At 34.9% G+C, this 23,698-nt stretch overlaps 4 protein-coding genes and 2 non-coding genes across 10 annotated transcripts; all 6 read right to left on the bottom strand.

The window, feature by feature from the left end:
- Positions 1-1,767: 1,767 nt before the first annotated feature.
- LOC109177771 (abscisic acid and environmental stress-inducible protein TAS14-like) lies at positions 1,768-2,663 on the bottom strand. The gene is made up of 2 exons (XM_019327225.1): positions 2,612-2,663; positions 1,768-2,172 (listed from the first exon to the last, which is right to left on the bottom strand). The coding sequence occupies exons 1-2, from the start codon at positions 2,660-2,662 to the stop codon at positions 1,993-1,995; spliced, it is 231 nt and encodes a 76-aa protein (XP_019182770.1). The 5' UTR covers position 2,663; the 3' UTR covers positions 1,768-1,992.
- A 2,409-nt stretch (positions 2,664-5,072) lies between these two features.
- Positions 5,073-5,144, bottom strand: TRNAH-GUG. Its single transcript has one exon. It is a non-coding gene; the product is annotated as a tRNA-His (tRNA).
- A 1,268-nt stretch (positions 5,145-6,412) lies between these two features.
- Positions 6,413-6,484, bottom strand: TRNAH-GUG. Its single transcript has one exon. It is a non-coding gene; the product is annotated as a tRNA-His (tRNA).
- A 1,265-nt stretch (positions 6,485-7,749) lies between these two features.
- Positions 7,750-10,422, bottom strand: LOC109177769 (thioredoxin domain-containing protein PLP3B-like). 3 transcript variants are annotated; one of them, XR_002053630.1, is made up of 9 exons: positions 10,186-10,422; positions 9,409-9,483; positions 9,277-9,324; positions 9,036-9,178; positions 8,778-8,850; positions 8,548-8,609; positions 8,308-8,405; positions 8,077-8,235; positions 7,750-8,043 (listed from the first exon to the last, which is right to left on the bottom strand). XR_002053630.1 is itself a non-coding variant. In XM_019327223.1 (8 exons), exons 1-8 carry the CDS (start codon positions 10,267-10,269, stop codon positions 8,129-8,131), a joined length of 690 nt encoding a protein of 229 aa, XP_019182768.1. In that variant the 5' UTR covers positions 10,270-10,422; the 3' UTR covers positions 7,750-8,128. The 3 variants fall into 3 exon arrangements, 1 of the variants encoding a protein (XP_019182768.1); XR_002053631.1 differs by having other exon boundaries at positions 7,750-8,012; positions 8,057-8,235; XM_019327223.1 differs by having other exon boundaries at positions 7,750-8,235.
- A 1,105-nt stretch (positions 10,423-11,527) lies between these two features.
- LOC109177765 (UPF0261 protein y4oU) lies at positions 11,528-17,715 on the bottom strand. 3 transcript variants are annotated; one of them, XM_019327219.1, is made up of 10 exons: positions 17,611-17,703; positions 17,291-17,509; positions 16,326-16,985; positions 15,866-16,072; positions 15,233-15,448; positions 14,908-15,109; positions 12,818-13,065; positions 12,516-12,694; positions 12,100-12,353; positions 11,528-11,934 (listed from the first exon to the last, which is right to left on the bottom strand). In XM_019327219.1, the coding sequence occupies exons 2-10, from the start codon at positions 17,429-17,431 to the stop codon at positions 11,783-11,785; spliced, it is 2,259 nt and encodes a 752-aa protein (XP_019182764.1). In that variant the 5' UTR covers positions 17,432-17,509; positions 17,611-17,703; the 3' UTR covers positions 11,528-11,782. The 3 variants fall into 3 exon arrangements, with proteins under 3 accessions (XP_019182764.1, XP_019182763.1, XP_019182762.1); XM_019327218.1 differs by lacking the exons at positions 11,528-11,934; positions 12,100-12,353; positions 12,516-12,694; positions 12,818-13,065 and adding an exon at positions 13,125-14,637 and having other exon boundaries at positions 16,326-16,970; positions 17,611-17,715; XM_019327217.1 differs by lacking the exons at positions 11,528-11,934; positions 12,100-12,353; positions 12,516-12,694; positions 12,818-13,065 and adding an exon at positions 13,125-14,637 and having other exon boundaries at positions 17,611-17,715.
- Positions 17,716-18,084: 369 nt separating this feature from the next.
- LOC109177966 (proteasome subunit beta type-1) lies at positions 18,085-22,629 on the bottom strand. The gene is made up of 7 exons (XM_019327484.1): positions 22,484-22,629; positions 22,295-22,402; positions 20,643-20,724; positions 20,177-20,306; positions 19,932-20,074; positions 19,760-19,846; positions 18,085-18,335 (listed from the first exon to the last, which is right to left on the bottom strand). The coding sequence occupies exons 1-7, from the start codon at positions 22,528-22,530 to the stop codon at positions 18,261-18,263; spliced, it is 672 nt and encodes a 223-aa protein (XP_019183029.1). The 5' UTR covers positions 22,531-22,629; the 3' UTR covers positions 18,085-18,260.
- Positions 22,630-23,698: the final 1,069 nt, after the last annotated feature.

Here is a 23,698-nt window from a genome sequence, read left to right on the forward strand (position 1 = left end):
TTGAGAACATTCGAAGAGAAAACTTCTTCAGTGCAAGGTATACGAAATTCCAAGGATCACTTAGTACGGTATTGGGCGTACTAGAAGATAGTTAGAACATAATAATTTGTATAAATCGTATTTACGTCAATTCTAAAGTTATTTACCATAAAGTGTTTAATAATGTATCATTCTATTTGTACATAATATTCAATAACAAGTTTTTTTTTTTATAAATATAATTATAATTCATGTATTTATTTATTGTACTTCAGTTACCTGTATTATAAACAACTTCAAATAATTTTAATAATTATTTATTCGTTGAAAGAATAATTATTTATTCATTATAACATTACAAACAAATTTTTAATATTTAAAGCTGATGCTCTTACTGTTGTCCAAAGCTTAAACTCTACTTTAGGAGCTTCTTCTTTTGACTTGGTTTTGTTAGATATTAAAGATAGGCTTAGCTGGTTTTCCCATGTGTCTATCTCGTTTGTTAAGCGTTCTACGAATCGGGCTGTCCACTCTCTTGTTCGGGAGTCCCTTTCTAAGTCAGAATGTGAGGAATAGGTCACTAACCCCCCTCTTTTCCTGTGTAATGTTCTTTATGACGACTTTATTAATGAAATCTAATCTTCTGTTCTCAAAAAAAAATAAAAAATATTTAATCGTGCATCACACGGATAATACTAACATCCCTTTCAAGATGTAAATTTGCCAATGTTACTGCGCTACCAGGTAATTTACAAAAGCCAAGGCTAAAGTAGGAGAGAGGAGGACGGATAGGTCAATCTTTACTGCAGAAAGAATGAGTGATTTATTTATTAGAACAGGTAGGGATTAGGAGAACTGCTCCTCTATTTTTCAAAAGAATACACAGCACGTACATTTAAATATTTAATTTCACTCAGGAGAAGAAGTAAATCGTGAAATATGTATCAACTCTCTAACAGACACCTAAATACTTGTACATTACTGATCATAACAATGTCAAATTCATATCTCTTTTTTTAATCATTCGAGTCCTACACCTTACAACTGCTAGCAAAGTAAAGTTTATAAACTTATTTTGAATTGATTAGCTAGTTGAGCAGTGTCCGGCGGTCAGAATTTAGGATTTATGTATGTATGGGCTGCTGCAATTCCAAGTTGTTTCTGAACCCAATAATTATGCAAGCAATGACGCGATATGATTGGGCAAAATTTGCATTAATTTCTGTGTTAGTTGCATAAACTTATATTATACAGTGAATTTTGAAATCCTAAACCTGTTATTAATGCATGTTCGAGAACTTTTCAAAAGGTCACATGTTAGAAGACTAAGTCAGCATAGAGCATTATAGCGCTACGGGTTTGGTTGAGCTACCTCAATTAATGTACTTGGGTGTTGTAACAAGTACATGCAGTACATCCCAATCAAATTAGTTGAAAAGATTTTAAATTTGATTCAATATAATTTATTTTATTGTGATTCTTTACTGATTAGAGTCACAAAGCATGTGATGGATGTAGTACCAGGATTTTGAGAGTGTTAATTAATACTGCCTCCAATGAGACTCGAACCCTCAAACTTCTCAAATGGGTGAACAACTTGGTGTCACTTTACCCCAAGGTCTTTGGTCATTTAAGCTAACAACTTATCTAGCAATAAATTAAAGTAGTCTCAAATAGTCAAACACTACCTTATGTTATCATGTATGTATTACCATGCATTTACCCAAACAGATATTAATTAATAGCTATTTATAATGACATGTATAATACAAGGAGCTAGCTTGTACATACAACACAAGACCATCCACTCTTGATGTTGCATATATGCATGGCCTGTAGAATAGGGTAAACTAACGCCATGCTTTATGACTCACACAACCTCACATACATATATAAATACAATACAACGTAACATAAACATGCATACATGCATATTTATAGTATACACATTATTATTATTATTATATTGTATCTTCCGAGGAGCTGAGAAAGCTATATATATGGATGGATGGATCAGTGCATTCCAGGGATCTTGTCCTTGATCTTCTCCATCATCCCCTTCTTTTGGCCACCTGCACCCACTTCTTCTCCCCCTTCAGCACAAGTATGGTGGTGCTCCCCTTCCAACTTCTCTTTCATCATCTTCCCCTTTGTTCCCTTCTTCCTTCTCCCTCCTTCCCCATCATCCTCAGACTGCATGCATTCACCCATAATATATATCATGTCAGTCTAAGATTTATAATACTCACAGCTCAGGAATTGGATAATCTCAAATATGGCATCTAAACGTCTAATCTTTTTCATTTTCCCTGCAATTCTACTGTTCGAAAAGTAAGATGTCAGCTTGCAGAGACAACTCTTAAGATAGTTAGATTATGGACAAAGACACATGATTGAGCCCTGACAATTATTTTTGTAGGCACTAGCTAGTAGCTAGACACGGATCCTCCCACCTAATGAACAATTGAATCATTGTGATTTATCTTTTTATTATAATGTTGAGTTCGGTTGAATCTGGGGCGTTGATTGGGTTCTACTACAAGATTAGGTTTCTGGTAGATTTTTATATATATATATATATATATAGCACTGAGACCGTACTCAATAGAGAAAGAGAGAAGCATGCACTCACAGAGCTGGAGCTTGAACTGCCGGTTCGACGAAGCTGAGGTTGCTGATGCATGCCCTCATCAATTGCAGTGTGGGGTCCACCATGCTGCATGCCCTCCTCAACTGCAGTGTGGGGTCCACCATGCTGCATGCCCTCAACTGCAGTGTGAGGTCCACCATGCTGCATGCCCTCGGTTATAGGGTTTCCATGTCCATGTCCATCGCCTCTGCGCATTTGGCCTTGCATGCCACCATATTGCTCTCCAAATTCAGCTGCCATTCTCGATCTCGACTATATATACTCACACAACAAACACAAACTCAAAGACAAGTACCGAATTAACGTTGTATCTTATCGAGTTGATGATGATGAAGCAGAGGGTATTGGGCATTTATATAGGCCAGGCGATGATGAATTACTCAAACTCTTTACGTAACTTAACGGATTTAGTTGAATTGGGATGAGATATTATTCTCCCCCAGGCCCAGGAAAAAGACAGACAGGACAGTGGCTCCTCGTATCGGAGAGTTCGAGAAGCTAGCGTTTTACAGGTGTACAGTGGGGCAACCAATAGCGCAGAGATGCGTGGCAACATGGAGACAGGTGTACGTCCCTGTGCCGACACTTCCATTCAATTCGCAGCCTACTGTACAGGTGGAAAGCAGCTCAATCCTCAACCTTTATCATAAAATCCACAAATTAAAATGTAGTTCCCAGGCAAGAACAAGTGGTTGATCATTTGACCTCAATTATGGCGGGAGGCGTTGAGGTAACGTGGTGAAGATTTGAATCTATTTCAATTAAAATAGGGTGTGAGTTAGACTCATTGTATGCATCATAAAGCGAGGGACTGTTTGAAAGACTGCTCATACAACTCGCGATTTGTATATATCCTTTAGTGATATATACTAGAGGCTAATTAGTTTAGTCCACGTTGAAAAATCTATGTATAAAAAAAAAATAAAAAAGAAGATAAAACTAAGATGGTTTCATGGAGTTAGGAGTCTATGTATCAATAAAATAAAATAAATAAATAAGAAAGATAAAACAATGACATTAAAGACTTATTATATCAAAAAATAGATCAGATAAAAGGTAATATATATAAGTTAAGTTTATGGAGTTCAAGAATTGTGTATTAAAAAAATAGATAAAATATAACAGGAGACAAATTTATAAAGTTCAAGTATCACTAGCAATAGAGTTTGATTCAATCTACGAAATAAAAAAACTTTTAACTGAGAGGTGTTATCAAAATTAAAGTGTAACTAACCCTTTGATAATTGGATATATATCAACTGGCTAACAACATTACTATTTACTCATTAGTACCCAATTTGGATATGCACTATGAGTTAGTTGTAACCTTAAACGTGTAAAGATATGGGCCATTTCTTTGCTTTCTATTTATTCCTGAAAAAGTTATTTGCAAGTCATATATTCTATATATTATATGACGATGTGACAGAACAAAAATTAAATAAAAGCAATAGCACTCTTTATTTCTTGCATGAGAAATATTGGCCTTGTTTAGTAAATGAAGTTAGCTGATTGGGTTAATTAGATGGTATAATTAGTTGATAACATTAGCTGATTGTAGAGAGGTGTTTGGTAAATTAACTGTTAGTTGATAACTGTTTGGTATAATTTCTTTTCTCAAAAAATTAATTGAAAAAGTTGATTTGAGCAGCTTTTTAAATTTTAGTATTTTAGAATTACAAAAAAGCTAATTAACTAAACATTTATATTAATTTTTTAACCAAATCAAACAATTAATAGTGATCAAATAAGTCAAAATTGACTGATAGGCTAACTATTTTATCAAACAGGGCCATTGTGTTATATTTCTATACTAAGGGTCAGTTTGAAAATCTGGAAAATGTTTTCCACAAAATGATTTTCAGAAAATGACTTATTTTCTAAAAGAGTATTTTAATTTTCTGGTGTTTGGTTCAATGTCAGAAAATTATCTTTTTCTATTTAGGTGAGAGTTAAGAAATTGTATTTTTCAGTTTTGAATAATAATAATAATAATATTAATAATAATAATAATATTATTATTATTATTATTATTATTATGCAGTGGTTGTGTGGTGTGGTTGTGGTAGTGGAGATGTTGATTTTTCACAAGCATTATATTTTCTAACTGATACTATAATATGATTTCTTATCGATTTTGCAAGAGATCAATTTGGGCGGTGATACTTAAACAGTTAAACCTTAAACTTGAAAGGTTCTTCCACCTATTAAATTAGCTTAGTCTTTTATTGAGTTTCCATACTATTATTACTCTTGTTGAAAAATTGATACCCAGAAAATGAATAAGGATTGACGGGTAGCCAAGGAGACTGCTCGCTGACCAAACAAAGAATGCTTGGTATGATATTACATAAATACATACGAACATATATCTGCAGACTCAATTGCTGCAATGCAAAAGCTTGGTGAGTGGAAAGCATTACAGTAAAAATGTGTGCGTACATGTGGCTGCTGGGATTCGAGCCCAGGTCTCCACGGCCACAACGTGGAATTCTCACCACTAAACTACAGCCACTTGTTGAACAGTTTCTCACCATTTTTGTTTAAATCGCCTGTACTTTCAAAGTTTTGAAGAGCCTACCTAACATGTAAAATTACCTATAAAAGCTACCATTTGAATCTTTTTTGCAATCAATTTTGATTAATGAACAAAGTGTAAGCCCTCAACCTTCAAACAAGAAGGATTTTGACAAGAAAACTGGTTTTGACTACTTGGAACTCGTATGGTGAAATCGTTGAGAATGATAAAGTTTATTTAATTTCAACAAATAAAATTTATCTTCTTTATAATAAAAGCAATTTATTATAAAAATGCACATCTTCCTCTTGTAGATCAACTAATGCATTGATGAGGCTTTTTGGTTCTTTAACTATTCGAATGTATGTTTTGGGTGAAAGTTGTCTTAGCTTGTGACTATAACATGCAAGAATCACAATGAAATAAACCAGTCTAGATGGCATAACTGATGGATTCAAACTAAGAAAGCCAATAAACATCCATATGTTAATATACAACTCTTATTTACTATCAATAGCAAAAGTGGGATTTGATTCAATCTTGCATGAGAAGAAACTTTCAATTAAGAGTGACTCTCGAAATTAATGTGCAACCATTTGATAAATGAATATATATCAACTAATTGTATTAATTAATATTAACAACATTACTCATTACTATACCTAATTTGGATATGTACTGCACTTGTAGCCTTAAAGATGGGCCCTTTAATTTCACCGCTCTCATATTATTTCTAAAAAAAGTTATTTTCAATTCGTGTATTTATATATTATATGGCGTGACAGAACAAGATTAAATAAAAGCAACAATGTTCTTTATTTCTTTCATGTAAATTGCAAAATCGTTGTTGTGTTATATGGCGTGACAGAACAAGATTAAATAAAAGCAACAATGTTCTTTATTTCTTTCATGTAAATTGCAAAATCGTTGTTGTGTTATATTTCTATACTAAAGTTTGTATTAAACAAAATATATTATAATTAGACCCCACGAGTTTTTATGTTTATCATCCATTTGTAAATTAGTTAATCTTATGAAATAATATACGAGTAATACTTATCATATAATATATTAGAATCAAATAAAGAATTGAAAATCAGTAAAAATATACAAGAATTATTATAGAACACTAATAAGAACAATACATAATATCAAAATGTGTTCAAAAGCTTATGAGTTCTATAGCCAAGTCATTCTTCTATGCCTTGGCTTTAGTACAAGTTTCAGAGCTCACATTTCTGAAATGAGTTTTAAAAGTGATGTTGTGTGGCTGCTGGGATTCGAGCCCAGGTCTCCACGGCCACAACGTGGAATTCTTACCACTAAACTACAGCCACATGTTAAACACTTGTTCACCATTTTAATATAAGTTTGCAATGACACTGGACTCTGCAATAATATTAATGATAGTATCTACTGGGTTATAATTCATATTAGAAATGGTAACTTATTATCTACCTTTTTTAAGGTCTAGAAAATCGTGGAATATATATCAACTTAGTTGGCATTAGCGGTCGTGCATAAGTATAAATTGACAATAAATAACATAAGGAAATTAGAAATTAAGATAGAGGAAATAGCAAGAGAAAGACAAGAATTTTTTATTTATTTATTTTGAAATAGAGAAAGACAAGAATTAGTACCAAACATAGTTTTAAAAAAAAAACACAAAAAAAAAAAAAAAAACATAAAATTTAGAATACCCAGAGTAATATGACCTCAAGAAATACGTAGTGATAAATTTAAAATTGAAATAATTATAAAAGAACTTGATTAAGGAATAGAATTTAACAAAAGCTATATATAGAGGCTACCATTATATTTGAAACTTTGAACCTTCTTGCAATTATGTTTTTTTTTTTTTTTTTTTTTTTTATAAGTCAAATTTTCAAGCTTTGTTGAATTATATCTTAGATCTTATGAACCTACTCTAGACCTATGAGGAGGTAAATTAAGCCAATTTAATTTTAAAATTTAAAAGATTTTGACTAATAAACAAATATAAGCCCTCAGCTTTCATAATAACACTAATTTGACATTTCATAATTGGTTTTGAGTTTTGACTACTTGAAAATCAATTGGTGTAGTTGTTGAGGACGATATGATTTGTCTAATTTCAATCATGAAATCTATCTTCTTTATAGTCAAAGTAATTTAATGCCTAAAATGTAGATCAACCAATGCATTGATGAGGTCTCTTGGTTCAAATAGATATGCCACAACGTTCTTAACAAACAAAAAGAGTAAAAATTATAACTTCTAAATAAGGAATATAAAATGGGGTATATGTAGTATTACTTGTTTAACCATTTCCTAAGGGCTAGGAAGATAACAAATTGTGAATCATAATCCAAAAATGACGTCGTTTTGCGTAAAAGAAAAAAAAAAAAAAAATTCACGCTACCCGCTGAAATATACATTTTTATAACTCATAAGGTCTATTATCTTACTCCAGAAGTTTCATTATTTTTAACACATAATGTACATTATTCTAACATATAAATTACATTATTCTAACGCATACTGTACATTATTTTAACTCATAAAATTCAATGACGTCGTTTTGGATTGTGGTCCACACAATAATTTGCCGAAAACAACATTCAATCCAAAAAACAGAGAAAACTGGATATACTCACAAGTAAGCCACACCAGTATGTCACTCAAATACATATACTAGTAGTTACTACACTTTAGATTTAGAATCCCTGCACAACTCCATAATGTTACATAATGAAAATTCATTTTTCTTATCATCATACAATGCTTTTTTTGTTTTTGGTCAATAGAGATGAAGCTCTGCTAAAATGATTACTTCCACCAAATTCTCTCCCTCTTGTACTTGAAGAATAGTACACAAAACGTAAAACGGTAAAAGGTCATCCAAGACACTGCACTCTCCTAATCGTCTGAAATGCCAAGCATGACAGTCTCGGCAGTTTGCAGCTGGGATAAAGACCGGCTTTCTTCAAATTCCTTTATCAATCGGAATCTGAATCAGAATGCGCAGATGACCTCACCGCCCTGCGTCCATTATCATAATCTCTCTCATCGTCATCATCATCTGGTTTGTTCTCCTTGATTATTCCTGCAATTATTTTCAGTTTAGGGACTGCCAAAAGCCATTGAATACGAAAACTTTCTGTGAGAAAAGCAGTACCTTTCTTTAACAGATAAGTTTCCAGTGTTTTTGTGGAGAAATCATCCTTTCCTCCCAGGTCCTGGAATCCAACCAGCCTATCTGTAGCAATTCCTTTCCTATACAGCAGAAATTCCACTTTTCATAAAATAGAAATGTATAGAACCTGAAATAGTGTGTCTATGTATGCGCAAATAAGCCAGACAAAGAATCAACTCCACAAAAATGATAATAATAATAATAACGCGAGATGGAACCAACCTGAACAAGATGACACATGGCAAAGTTTTGATTCCTAGCTTGGTAACAAAAAAGGGAGCATTCTGCAAATAATTTGGATGCAAAAATGAAAACAACCCTTTATCAGCATACTAGTAAGGTGAACAAAGCCAAATATAAGTCCCGAAGTGAACCAATCCAATCACAAGAATGCTTAGATTCAATTGGTAACTAAATAGAAGAAAATGAATATAAACTGAAGTGAAGCTGACCTCTGCATCCAATTTTACGAACTTAGTATCAAAATGCCTTGGCGCAAGTGACTTTAAATGCTTATCCATGATCCTGCAAAGCTCAACCAGCACAGTGACATAAAGACATAAACTTTACAAGAACTAAAGTATATCTGTGATAGGAACTCATGAACAAAACAGGAAAACCAAAAACAATCACCCAAAGACAACCAACAAATAGCAAGGCAGCAAACATAGTTTACTTCACTTGGTTGGTAATTACTTTAATATTCTTACTTGCATCGGTAAAACTCTCTATGGTAAAAGTGACAAATCACTTTTTCACTGCCAGTAACTTCACCCAAAAAGTCCCCTTCAGTAATCTCTCTATACTCTCCATGCCCATGCTTTTTCAATTCTTGTCGCTTCTCAGTTTCTTTCTGCACAACATGTCCAGTCAAAATCACATCTTTACAATACGAAAGGCTCACTCCTAAATCATTCATAACCTTGAGATGCAGGCAAGCCAAATACAAACCTTGAGAGCAGCAATCCTATCAGCATGCAACTTTTCCAATTCAGGATCCTGTTTATGACAGAAACAAATTGAAAGATGAACAGCCTGTTTATGTGGTGAGAGGGAGAAATAAAGACACATTGGCAAACTCACATCCATTAGCTCATCAAGATCAAAATCTACATTAACAGAACTTGAAGTCTGTGCCTTGTCCTTGGATAGCACTTCCTGCAGAAATGAAGATGCTTACATTAAGAAACAAAAGAGAGCCTTCCACCAGATAGCTAAAAGAACTAATGGACATCACATTTCTGATTATATCCATATAGGCAAGCCCCAACTTTGACAAGTAGTTATCTAAAAATAACCCCTCAAGTCACACCAGTTGCAGGTTTCCAGTCTACCATTAAGCTCAACACTACATTAGCACTCTGGCTGATATGAAAGCATAAACTTTGGGAAGTGCTCAGAGATCAGATTTAAACCACTAAATTCTAAATGAAAAAAAAAAAAAAATTAATTCAGCCAGTATTCAATGACTTCTCGAATCAAGTAGATGGTCCCTGAAATTTACTATGACTTCTCGAATCAGTAAGAACATTATGTTGAAAATATGAAAGCCCATAAGTCTTGGAATTTCATCTAATCTATCTAACATCTAGAAAACTATTCTGTACATTGTTTATATGTGGGTACAAAATTAAACTCAAATACAGCTTCTTTATTAGGTAACTCAGCACTAGATTGGCTAGTAATAATTATTTGTTTATAAATTCAGGGGGGAAAAAAGCGAACACCCGTTCTGTAAACGCTTGAAGCTGACTTATAAAAATCTAAAACTTCCAATAGAATAATCAAAAGAAGTGATGGTGAGGAGTATGAACAGAGATAGAACGAGGGGAAATATGAATTATAGCAGAAAGGAGAGACCTTTTGATAATCGCGAGCTGCCGCGGCCATGACATTTCCAAATGCCAACGTAGAAAGAGTTGATTTCACCGAGTCCGGATCCATTTCTAGCTCTATCTCCGAATTACAATTCAAATTCACGGCGGAATCTAAACGAGAACGAAGATCTGGATTTCAACTTTCAAGCGTGGGAACTCTCACCAAATCTCCCAATCCAAGCAGCGCACTCCGCAACTGTGTTTCTTTATTTCTAGCAAATGATTTATACTCCTTAATTTATTTGGAGTTTTTGTGTTTTTTGTTTTTTTGTTTTTTTATTTTTTTTTCGCCCATATTATTTACGGTCTTATTTTAAAATTTTATTTTGTTGGATTACATTCCAAATTTCATGGACACCATTTTTATACCATAGAATCCGATCCTAAATTGTATATTTTTACTATTGAAATTATCCTAGAATATAAATTATGTTTTTAAATTTTGAAAATTTGTTAATACAATCCAGGGTAATTACAAATTGTATGTTTCTAAGTTCTGAAAATTTGTGAATACAATACAGGGTAATTACAAATTGTAAATTTTTAAAAGGTAAATTGTGTATATTTTGATTCGAATCCGCAGAATAATTTGCACAATGACATTTTTTATCGCATTGTCCAAGGGGAAAACTGGAAAATTTGTTCGTCTCCCATTCTTTTTTTTTTTTTTTTTTTTTTGATAACTTAGATTTTCCAATTACGCGGAACTATATTTTAAATCTCACGAACACTCCTCCCAACCCATGAGGAAGTAAATAGAATCCATCTAGCTTCAAAACTTAAATGACATTTTTTATCGCATTGTCCAAGGGAAAAACTGGAAAATTTGTTCGTCTCCCATTCTTTTTTTTGTTTTGATAACTTAGGTTTTCCAATTACGCGGAAAATTTGTTCGTCTCCCATTCTTTTTTTTTTGTTTTGATAACTTAGGTTTTCCAATTACGCGGAACTATATCTTAAATCTCACGAACGCTCCTCCCAACCCATGAGGAAGTAAATAGAATCCATCTAGCTTCAAAACTTAACACCAAACTATACATTTTTTAGTATAAGAAGTTCAACCCAAACATCCCATATTCAAGGCAGGAATCAAACCTCCATTCTACTAGAAGTAAATTTCAAGTGAAACTTCTCATCCCAATGCTCAGGGGGCAAATTGCATTGCATAAATTGTCCGTCTCATTTTTTTTTAAAGGTGAGTGGAACATGAATCTCGTACCAAAAAAATATTTTTGCAGTATCTCAAATTCAGCAACTAATATAAGACTGATGTCGGGAGCTGATTGATTATGTTTGTAATAATGATAATGATAATAATAATAATAGTAACAAAAAAAGATATCCCATAATTTTTTTTTATTTAAATTCAATTCAAGACAATCTGAATATAAGAATACACAGCCATTTATGGGGGTAAACATGGATGAAAATTGGAAATTGACAGCTTGAGAAACAGGCTGCCAACAACCAATTTTCTTGATAACATCCTGCACTGCACTAATCAACAAGTTGACAACTTGATAAAATGGCAGGCTCACATTTTAACCAACACAAGAACAAGATCAAAAGTTATTATCTTTTTACCCCATAGACATGGATTTATACTGCTGGACTGTGGCTATTATAGCCTTCTCGACAGGCAGCCTCTCCAAACTTGAAGCACCATAAAATCCATGAACTCCTTTGGTTCTTTTCAGTACATATTCTGCTTCTTCAGGGCCAGATATAGGACCTGTAAATTGGTCAAAAATGGATTCAAACTTCAATACTAACTTGGTCATGTCTATCTTGCTATCTACATCAGAATATCCAAAAAATATCATATGTTTCAGGAGCCTCCTCCTGCTAGATGATTAATAATCCCTTTTCTAGTGATGAAGAGTTTATCGAACTATACCTCCATGGCAAAGAACGATAGCATCAGGATTAATCCGATGAGTAGCATCTGCGATAGCTTGTACACAAAGCACACTTTCCTCCAATGAAAGTGCTGTTTTAGCACCAATGGATCCAGATGTTGTGAGCCCCATATGAGCCACTATGACGTCAGCACCAGCTTTCGCCATTTGCAAGGCTTCATTTGGATTGAATGCATACGGAGTCGTCAAGAGACCCATTTTATGAGCTTTCTCAATCATCTCAACCTCCAAACTAAATATTCAAATAGATGATCGTTGTCTTTGTTAGTTTGTAGTAAGAAGGATACAAAGATTAGTTCAGTTGCAACAGATTATAAGCATGCTCTTTTTTTTTTTTCAAAGGAAGAGTGTATAGATCATATCAGTATTTAAGAGATGCAGTAATAGAACATACCCATAGCCCATTCCAGTCTCTTCTAGGTTTTGCCTAAAATTTCCATCAAATAATCCAACAGTAGGAAAGTTTTGCACCCCGAAGAATCCAACAGATTCCAACTGCTTCAGGAAGTAATCCATCCTGCGGAATGGATCAGTGGCGCAAACTCCAGCCAAAACTGGCACCTTTTTCACAACCTGAGCATTTCAGAATTCAAAGAAGCCAACAAACATCATCATGAAGATACTATAGCATACTAGCATAGCGTACATTTAAACTTTGTGGTTATGCAAATAGACAAGCAAACAATTTTCCCTTACAGGTAGCACTTCATTGGCCATCTCAAGTACAATGGCATTTGCATCAGCAAAGGGCAATAAACCAGCTAAGGATCCTCTACCTGCCATCCGAAACCGCCCCGAGTTGTACACAATAATCATATCCACACCACCAGCCTCCTCAAATTTCGCCGAAATGCCTGTTCCAGCACCAGCCCCAATGATAGGTTTTCCCTTGCTAATTTGATATTTCAGTTGCTGTAGTATCATTCGTGTTCTCTGCAAGGTCTCTGTTTAGAAAGGTTAAATTGAGTTTCAGGTCTATAGCCAAACAAAAACAAACACCATATTGCCAATGTTGGTAAATCCATATCTCGCTCAAAGTTTTCCATCATACTCGCAATAACACTGGGTAGAATGCATCAGAGAACCTAAGGGCATCTACAGTACAATGTATGTGCATATTTGTGAGGTCCACTCACTCCACATCAACACACAGTATCTCATCTATCTCCAATACACTATCTCCCTGTCAAAATTTACTATAATATCACATAAATAAGCATTTACATCTCTAAAATAAAATTTAAATTAATTATTTGCCCATATGTGTTCAACCAAGTCAGCCCGAAGTTGATGATGTACTTGAGAATCACATAAATTGGAATATCTATGAAGGTATTCTTGAAATTCTTGGGTTGAGCCTTGAGACGCTGGTGCTAGCGCACCACCCATATCATCCACCCAATTGGCTATGGCATCTCCTTCATCCTCAACAATCATGTTATGCAAAATAATGCAAGTATATATTATTTCTTTCAAGTTTTCCCTATACGACAAACGCCCTGGACCTCTAATCATTCCCCAACGAGATTGAAGAACCTCAAATGCCCGCTCGACATCCTTTCTTGTCGCCTCTTGTCTTTCCTTAAACTTCTTTTTCTTCGGGTCCACTGGGCACAAAAAACTCTTCACGAACGTTGACCATTTCGGATAGATGCTGTCTGTAAGAAAGTACCCTTTTGTATATTGTCTGTTGTTTACAGTAAAATAACCATCCGGTGCATTTCCTTGCAAGACAACATTAAATAAAGGTGACTCATTAAGCACACTGATATCGTTATGTGATCCTGCGACGCCGAAAAATGAATGCCATATCCATAAATCTGCAGACACGACTGCTTCAAGTACAATTGTTGGAACTCCATTATCACCTCGTGTAAACTGGCCCTTCCAAGCTGCTGGGCAATTTTTCCATTCCCAATGCATGCAATCAAGACTCCCCAACATCCCTGGGAAGCCGTGCCTCTGTTCATGCATGTGAAGCAAGCGCTTGATGTCAGTTGCGCTCGGTCTTCTCAAGTATTCGCCTCCAAAAACTTCAATGACACACCGACAAAAGTTGATTACACACTCAATGGCAGTTGATTCACCCATGCATAGGTATTCATCCATTGGGTCGGCAGGTGATCCATATGCTAATTGATAAATAGCTGAAGTGCATTTCTGAAGTGGTGATAAACCTTTTTTGTTGGATGCGTTGGCTTTTTGTTGAAAATAATCAGACCGACTTTGCAAGGCATCCACTATACGCAGGACTAACTGTTTTCGCATCCGAAATCGTCTTCGAAACATATCTTCTGGATATATCGGATCATCAGAAAAGTAATCATTAACTAGGCGAGTGTGTCCCGCATCATGATCCCTATCAAAATACCTTCTCTTTTTTCTTCGGTCAGAAAAACTCCATCGCATTCCAACAACCATTTGATTGTACTGAATCATGGACCTAATTAGTTGTTCTCCCATCGCCCAACCCCGATCGTTGGTATTCAATTGATTATAATTACCAAACATTTTGACTGTATGGAAGATATAGATGAAAGCTAGTCATATGAAAGTGAAAGGGTTTATTTATAGGGAAATATTAGGGAAAAAAAGATGAAAACAAATTGCAACAAGAAGAGGGGTACATCCTAAACAACCAGAGAGACACTGAAAGTCTGAAACACAGATTAGAGCACCGTCCCCAGTTCTCCTCTGTGTTTTTCTTTCCTATATCAGCTGATGAAGGAACCCTTCTTTTTAAATATAAAATGCTAATAATTGAAAACATAAGGAATGAAAATTACCTGGTTTTGCATCAGGGAAGTCACTTGGGCATGAATGAAGACTTTCACCGCTTGGGAGCTTTGTCTGATTATCTTCTTCGATGGATTCATTGCTAGCTTGGTGAGTATCTACAGCTTTAGGTTTTGAACATATATCTAAGAAGGAATCAACCAATGCATTTGCAAACTCCAGGTCATTAATATGATAAGGAAAACTTTTAACCTACCAATACAAAGAAAAATCAACTCAGTGTAAGTGGCCATAGAGGTAGAATCCTGGAAATAAGTTACCAACAGAAAGAGGGTTGGAGACTGCCAATACTAAATGACTCAGTGGGATGGGTACCTGACGGTCTTCATTAATCTGAATAAGCCTTTGTAGCTCTTTAACAAGGCATCCACTTGCCTCAGGATCATAAAATGCTTTCCCTGGGGCATCCAAAGAAGAGATACCTTTCTCTGGCAAGCAAACACATACCTTAGATGATGATTTATTCAACTTCTCCGCTATAAATGCAGCAAATTTCTTATTTTCATCTGCAGTAGTTCGCATAAGAGAAACCTGGGAAAATAATGCATTCAGTGAATTCAAGAGGCACAATTCAACTAATCATCTCTTTTAGTAAACAAGTTAATTCATCCAAAACAGTATACTTCAAAAAAAAAAAAAAAAAAAAAAAACACACACACACACACACACCCACACACACACACACACATACTTTACTGTGCTGCCAGATATATTCTAACTAGGTAGTCATTTTGAGATGAAAATCCCTTGAGAGTTGAGAATATGTAGCTACCTTCTAATTGCAATTATAAGTAAAAGGCTATACTGATCACAAGGGCCACTTAGCACCCACAAACTTATTTATCTTGGTAGATGGGAGTTCCAGAAATATTCTAAATGAATTGACTAGAACTTTATAATGAAGAAAAACAGCGGAGGGTGCTGACTTTTGTGAGACAATGCCATTACCTGCTCATTATGCACATGAATCTTCCTTTGCTGAAAATCAGAAGGTATGGAACTTTTGGGACCAAAATTTACCATATCCAAGGCTCCCACACTTAGAACTAAAGGAACCTTCTTCTCTAATATTGCATCAAAGCGAGAACTATCACACGCCATAACACCTCCAACAAGGTAATCTGCAACTTCAGTCGTAGTGATGTCCAATACACCCTAGGATGAAGATAGAAGGAAAAAAAAAAAAAGGTTGTTATCTATTGAAAGCCATTGACTTTCTAGTGATAAAGAGCACTTATGAAGCAGCACAGGAAGATTCATAAATATCATTGAAATGCAATAGCCTATTAGTTTTCAAGTTTAACACATCAAAGTCATTGTTCTGCACTACACAAGTCAAATAGGAACTAAAAACAAAAGAAACAAAAACGAGAGAGAGAGAGAGAATCACAGTGTAGGGTGAAAATACCTGTATAAATCCTCCTTTAACCAGATCCTCCATGGCCTTACCACCAACTCCAGTTGCATGAAAAACCAAGGTCTCATATCCTTCCTTAGTCAATCTTTCTTTAACTGCATTAACACATGGCGTAGTAACCCCAAACATTGTAATCCCAACAGTAACCTTATCATCAACAGTAGGGGATTGCTTGGAGCTCTGGAGTCTTGCAACCACCATACCAGCAAATGCTGCACCAGCATTGGATAGAACAACCCTGCTAACACTGTTAATCCCACAAACATCCACTACTGAAGGAAACAATACCAAGTCTGATGCTCCAACATAGTGCTCCGTTTGACCACTAGCCACAGTCGACACGATCAGTTTGGGGATTCCAATCGGAAGAGAGCGGAAAGCAGATGACAACAAAGACGTCCCTCCACTGCCTCCTAGGCCAACAACTCCAGCAAGAACCTTATCACTATGAACTTTATTGAGGAAATTCTCAAGCCCTTTATTCATGATTGCAATAGCTTTGCCCCTATCATCCGGAAGCTGAACAGAGTGTTTTTCCCCTGTCCCAGAATAGAAGGAAAGAACATCCTTTCTTGATACAAAATTAAAATCTCCACAGCTATCAGCCTCCTTCTGACTACTGGTTGAGACATCCACCACTGTGACATCCACCTGTATGTTATCATGCAGACAGATCAAAAGTTTGTGACCAAATACAGGAAATTTTCTCTTATTTTCATTACTTAGTATTTTACTTTACAAAATAAAATAAAATAAAACACACACACACACACAGTGCAGTACTTCACTAATTCTGGTGCATTGTGGAAACTCATTCAGGCGATGGATCTTCGATTGAAGCGTCGATATATTAGGAATGTTTAAACAAACATGGAGCAGAAGAAGTTGAAGTTGAGAAAGGCATGAGATTCGGGAGAAGAAACAAAAATTAGAGAAGGGAGCGGTAAGCAATGGACCTTGGTTGAAGAGTTACTGGAGAAGCTACTGAGACTGGATCGGACAGCTTCGGAGAGGAATCGGAGCTCCTCAAGCTTCGTATCGGCCGTTCCAATGCAGAAAACTTGCAGGGAACTACTAGCATTTTGCTCCGTACCCATTTTTCGTTATCCTCTTTCTGGTAATTCAACTTTGTTTTCTTTGCTAGTAAACTAATTCTTCTGTACACACCGAATACAGTAATTCTTCGGTAGACACCCAATAATTTGGGATCGAGACTCTCAAAGTGGCTTATGTATTCAGCTAAGTGTTATCATGATTTACGTCTTGAATAATTTGAATTTGAATATAGTGAATGCAACCCTCTACCTATCCACCAAAACACACGAAATTCCTGACCATAATTCAAAGCAAATGTTTAATTCTCGAAACGATATCAGATCAAATTATTTAGATTCTAGATTTAGGGCAACCAATCAAGATGTTCATCTATCTGTGACTACAGATTTTCTTTTACCACTTAAAAAAATTAATTCATAAATATTCAAATTTATTTATATATCTGTGGAAAAGATTACTAACAAGTAAAAATTATGTAAGAATTTCACATCCACTTGTTATAGGAAATAATTTCTTGAGCAACCCCATAATTTAAGGGATATTGATAGTGATTAGTTAATCAGACCGTCTGTAATACTTTAGGCATCTCATTTTAAACAATCTCACACAAGAATTACTCATAGAAAAATCACTTGAATGAGTACTTCTAACACTTTTAACTCAACTTCTTCTCCTGCTCGTTGGGCCCTTAGTAAGAGAAAAGAGGTTTGACAAACCAGCTCTCCATAGTCTATTACCGTTTTTAGTTGGTAACAAATGCAATTCAAATTACATAATTCAAAACGGAAATACATAGAGTGCGATTGGAAGGAAGATTCAGTGTCTACAACCAACAAGAACTAGTAACACAAGGTGGTGGGTGCAGGGTGATCAATCTTTCCTAAGCTCCATTTCTTCACGACGGATACCTTCGGAGTTCATTATGACTATCTCCAACCTGTCACCCTGCAGGACAAATATAACATGATCAAGGACAATACAAACATGATTTAATGCAATAAACTGCCAAAAACGATGGAAACTTCACCCTCTGTTAAATAGAAAACAATTTTTAAGTCATTCAATAAACTTTCCCAAGTATGGATATCATAGCTAAGTGTTCAAACCTAAGCAGCACTTAGATTGGCTCCGGGTTACAGGTTAGTAAGAAAAATTGTCCAGAGATGTGTAGGTAGGAATAGCGGAATAATCTTAGGGGGCGTTTGGTTCAGGTTATATAAGATAACCAAGGTTATATTTGCTTGGTAATATAAGATTCCATGTTTGGTTCAGGTTATGTAACTTTCCCAGGGAATGTCAGATAACCTCCACATTAAGTTTTTAGCTATTTGAAGGGAATGTGAGATACCCTCTAATTTCTTAGGTAATCTCACATTCCCCCGTCTTATTACTAGTGTTGGGCTTTAGACATTTTAATCAATTTATCTTATTACCGTTGTCTTATTTACATATCTTAGTTTTAAAACCAAACCCAGTAATCTAACATTCTCAGCAATCTAACATTCCCTAAGGTAATCTAACATTCCATGAACCAAACGCCCCCTTATATTCTTTGAAGTTCAAATATAATAAAAATCATTTGTTTTATCTTTCCACTGGGATTCAATCTTCATAAAGTTATTCCATTTGTCATAAATAAAACAACACAAAAAGGGTGAACTAACAAGGGGTTTTGGTTGGGAGGAGGGAATTAAGGGGGAAATGAATTGTAATTCCATGGGGAAAGAATATGGTAAAAATAAAGTATGAATTCAAATTACCTTGTTTGGTAGGGAGGAATATAATTTTTTTTTTTTTACATCAGATGGAGGGGGGAGGAATAGAATTATTGAGAATGGAAAGAGGAGTGATATAAAGACTAAAATGTCTTGTGTAATAATAATAATAATAATAATAATAAAGGGCAAAAAAATCATTTTCTTCTTTTTTTTGCTTTCCTTTCTACGCTGAATTGGAATTCAATTGGAGGGAATTGCAATTCCCTCCAACCAAACAATGTAATTTCTGCTACCAAAGAATTAGGTTGTAATTCAACTACAGCCTACCAAACAGGCCATAAAGGCACAACAAACACCCACATCTTCATCCAACTAGCCTGTCCATATATTGTCAGAGCCACCATTCACTTACTTACACTCTTTACTTGTAGTACCATTTCTAAGAAATTCAAATTATAGTGGAGAAACTAAAGGGATTCTCAGCCATTTTCACAAAAAATAAAATATACAACCTGACATTATTTGTAGTAAGGTTAATTTATAGTTATAGAGGCAGTGTTGGTTTGTAATATTTTTGTGTGAATATTTCTTAGAACACCAAACACAGAAAATACTAAAACATGGAGACAACAAAGAAACAAAGAGGCTTACAGTGTATATATCCCTCTCAGTTGCTGATGCAAAACATGTCTTCACTAAATCGATTGCTTCATTCTCAGAAAGTGGAGTAACAGCATCCTGGGCAAGCAATGGAATCTTTATTAGATATCAAACCTTAAACATTATTTCTAAAGAAGTCATGCCAATGAAGTAAATTCCATACCACGGCAGGTAACAACAGTGGGCTAGGAGACTTCAGCTGGTTATCCAAGAAAGGCGTGATCAACGTAGAACCCGAACCTTGAGAACTGTAACCAACCCTCTCATATGATCCAACAGCATCATATGTGAAAACACACCCTTTGCCTGAAAGATTTCAAGAAAAGAAAGGAGGTGGACAAAAATAAAAGGTCATTATCTCCTAATCTAGACAGACAGTAAAGCTCAAGCTGGACGGCAATGTGTTACCTTCGCTATCAAGGCCCCCTACAACATTGAAAGAGTAGTAAGGGAAAAACCGTTTGTAGTACAAGGTGTTTGAAAGTAACTGAGCCATCCCTGGGCAGCTCATCTGCTTGTTGTGTTGGTGTTGATAGATCTATTTTGAATAACAAAGAGCAAATTGTCAACAACATATTTTGGGTTTTATGCCTCAAACACAAAAACATAAGCTAATAAATGATAGTTGTAAACAATCGGCCTCCGCTATACAGCATATGTGGTATCTCATACAAGTTTCACTAGTAAAAGGAAATATCCTTATACAGCTGATTAGATCCAGCTTCATGACATAACAGATTACATTAGGAAATCCACCATGGAGATACCAGATCGTGAGAATTGAGAGAGAAATAATGTGGAAGATATCCCATTTTTCTATTGGGAGAATAATGATAGCTACAAAAATCATATTTAGAATGTCTCAACAGCTTACCAAATGCCTGGCTGCCAAAAGCTTTTGCAAAGCTCTCACATCAGCCTGAAACCCAGAAGACGCCATCACACATTTATCTGCACTGCATCAGTAAGTACAAAAATATAGTTAAGAGAATATTTTACTAATTAATCAACAAAACTAATGAAAAAAATTATCTAATGTCATGTAATGAGGTATAATTAAGAAAATGTCCAATGCTTATATATTACATAAATTTCATCCACTGACTTGGTTCCTACATCCAACAATGCTCCAAGTGATTACAGGTACAACTTACAAGGGGTACCTTTTAGTTACAATTTAATTTTATCTAACTCAATTTAGTTGTTAAATTTGTTTCCAATGGATTTTCCATTGATGGGGAGCTTCCAGATGGGCAAAGATATTCCCTATCCCATTTAGGGACTGTGAGCTGTTCAATGAATAGCACTGTCAGATGAATGACTCTCACTTGAGCACCACTGAGCTAAACGGCAGAGAGTGAGATTTTTGTAGTCCTATGGTTTCTCACTGTGACGGTATCGTAAGGCACTAGAACACTATATCAAGTGCAAAGGAAGAATTCAGGCAGTATTAGATGGTATCTATTGATGTAATTGGCTGCCATGGATAACCCTCATAGGTGAAACAGATACCAAAATCATCTTCTTGCCTCCTTGATATTTATTGACCAATAAGCAGGTATGCCCAGGAAACTACGAGTACTTGCTTGTGCAATTATGGGATTCATGGCTAATTTTTCCTCTTGTACGATTACGCACACAACTGGGGAGGGTAATAGAGTTCTGGCCAAACAAGGGGCCACCAGATTACGCAAAGTCTTAGTTCTTGCCTGTGGACTTCCATCGGGAGGCACAACATTTATCTTGGATTGATAATGTGGGTGTGCCTAGCTTTTGGGATTGTTCTTAGAATACGGTTTTCTTTGTAAAGAAGTCCTCCATAGTTATTGCTTTCCTAGTATTTTTCAAGGCTGAGCAGTTTCACCCTTTGCTAGGATTATAAGGCAGAGTCCTATGCATATTGACAGCTTGAAAAGCAGGCTGCCAACAACCAATTTGCCTGATAACATCTTGCACTAAACAGCAAGTTGACAACTTAAAATAGCACAGCAAGGCTCCCTTTTGAACCCACACCAGAACAATTAAAAATTCCAAAGAAAAATGAGAATTAAAGGCCTTCAAACAAATAATACAACCAATAGTCACAACATGGAAAGACACCTAGGCTAAAATTGGAAGGAACGAAATTGGAAAGCCTTTAGCTTGAAGTGGATATCACCTTCAATGTATTACCATTTCACTTAAAGATGATATTTTGCCAAAAACTGCTCTCATCTATTGAATAAAAAATGAATAATAATACTATCACCAAGGGGCTTTCCCAAAAACATAACTAGTAAAGCAAGCATTATATTATAAGCATTACAAGGTGAAATTGACACCAAAACCTTTTGTTTATTATGGGATTATAAGCACCGAATTCTAATATACTGAATACAACCTCTACCTTCCGATAGAAACACACAATTTTTTAGCATGATTCCAAACAAAAATTTAATTCACCAAAGAGATTATTAGAGAATAATAAGATCACAAAAAGGAAAAGAACCGGCTAGAATAAAAATAAAAATAAAGGAAACTGTTTACAGTTTAATGATTTTGGAGTAATCGCGAGTGAGAATATTGTAGCCCGTGGACATCCGAGTATCTGCCGCGATTACGCAGTAATCCGCACCTGCTACCGCCACGCATGTTCTGCACAAATTGTTCAATTTTAGGGCACTGTGCCCAATACTAGGGAGAAAATTAAACCGAAGATATAAAAGCAAATATTACCCTCCATTGTTGTCGTAAGGAGACCAGTTAGCGTGCTGCTTCGTCATGGCGATTAGATCGATCGAGCGAGAGAGAATTTGGGGGCAGAAAGAGACGCAGGAGTTTTCGTCTTCAGCAAGTGAGATCTCTTCAAGCTTCAGCTCTCCTCGATCTTAAAGTGCAGTGCAGTTGGGCCGGTGATGCCGAGTCTGTTGGGCTTTATTTTTCAATTGGATAATAGGCCCGTTTCTTTTAGACAAAATTACCCCTTCTTTTTTATCATAAAATTGACGTTTGACCTCTCTCTTTCGATTATAACGTATCTTGTTCTTCTACTCTCAATCCAAAATGTCAATCAGTAGGTCAACCTCAATTAAATATGTTTTATCAAAACTCTCTTATTTATTTTATTGTTTTCGTTATGCAATTTTAAAATTTTTTTACAGCGTGTTACATAAATTTTCAAAAGCAAAATTTGAATTTAGTCATTTAAAATTTATAATAATAATAATAATAAGTATGCGCATTTTGGACTTTATAATACTTATTCATTTTCAATCCCCATGAAAGTAGTTATGAACAGATACTACATTGTAATAGAGTCAGTACTATTCAAAAAAACATTGGAATCCTTAAAAAAAAAAACATTGGAATTGAAATTCCCAGTAATTCTATTTATGCAAATCAAACATTGAAATTTAAATTATCACTTTATTCTCACATTATTCATCTCTCATGAAGTTACAATTATTTTCCCACTTAATTCTCTCCCTCCAACCAAACGTCTCGTAATATGCTAACTACATATGTCTAATATATTAATTTCAGACACATAATGTAATAAATTATAAATTAATTTTTATTAAGTAATTTTATTTTATTAGTACGTAAATTGTGCAAACTTATACAAATAACAAATATTTGATTATATCAATTACTATGTAGTGTGATGGTATTTTTATTATCATGTTAAATGGATGATCACATGTTTGCACCCAGTTAAATTACTCTAAACTATTTGAATTGTGTTGTGGTTATGGAGAAATGGCTCATTGAAACCTAATTAGTTGTAGACTTGTAAAGAAGAAGATATAGACCCTATTTGGTAAAATACTTAGCTTATCAACTAATTTTTATTTATTTAATCACTGTTAATTATTTAACTTAATTAATTAACTTTTTATAATTTCAAAAAATTATTGGCTACTTTAGCCAACACCTTTCTAATATAGACTA

This window comes from Ipomoea nil, unplaced genomic scaffold (genome assembly GCF_001879475.1).
Source record: "Ipomoea nil cultivar Tokyo-kokei standard unplaced genomic scaffold, Asagao_1.1 scaffold0805, whole genome shotgun sequence".
Classification (NCBI taxonomy): domain Eukaryota; kingdom Viridiplantae; phylum Streptophyta; class Magnoliopsida; order Solanales; family Convolvulaceae; genus Ipomoea; species Ipomoea nil.

Coding starts and splice junctions, on each gene's coding strand:
- LOC109177771 (XM_019327225.1), bottom strand. CDS start 2,662: ATGCATCAGCAACCTCAGCTTCGTCGAACCGGCAGTTCAAGCTCCAGC. Junction 2,173..2,611: donor GCAGTTCAAGCTCCAGCTCT/GTGAGTGCATGC, acceptor GAATGCATGCAG/TCTGAGGATGATGGGGAAGG.
- LOC109177769 (XM_019327223.1), bottom strand. CDS start 10,269: ATGGATCCGGACTCGGTGAAATCAACTCTTTCTACGTTGGCATTTGGA. Junction 9,179..9,276: donor ATAGGATTGCTGCTCTCAAG/GTTTGTATTTGG, acceptor CATGTTGTGCAG/AAAGAAACTGAGAAGCGACA. Junction 8,406..8,547: donor CCATGTGTCATCTTGTTCAG/GTTGGTTCCATC, acceptor TCTGCTGTATAG/GAAAGGAATTGCTACAGATA.
- LOC109177765 (XM_019327217.1), bottom strand. CDS start 17,431: ATGGGTACGGAGCAAAATGCTAGTAGTTCCCTGCAAGTTTTCTGCATT. Junction 16,986..17,290: donor CCAGTAACTCTTCAACCAAG/GTCCATTGCTTA, acceptor GATAACATACAG/GTGGATGTCACAGTGGTGGA. Junction 15,110..15,232: donor AGATTAATGAAGACCGTCAG/GTACCCATCCCA, acceptor TTGTATTGGTAG/GTTAAAAGTTTTCCTTATCA.
- LOC109177966 (XM_019327484.1), bottom strand. CDS start 22,530: ATGACGAAGCAGCACGCTAACTGGTCTCCTTACGACAACAATGGAGG. Junction 22,403..22,483: donor CCTTACGACAACAATGGAGG/GTAATATTTGCT, acceptor CAATTTGTGCAG/AACATGCGTGGCGGTAGCAG. Junction 19,847..19,931: donor CACTGTTGTTACCTGCCGTG/GTATGGAATTTA, acceptor TTGCTTGCCCAG/GATGCTGTTACTCCACTTTC.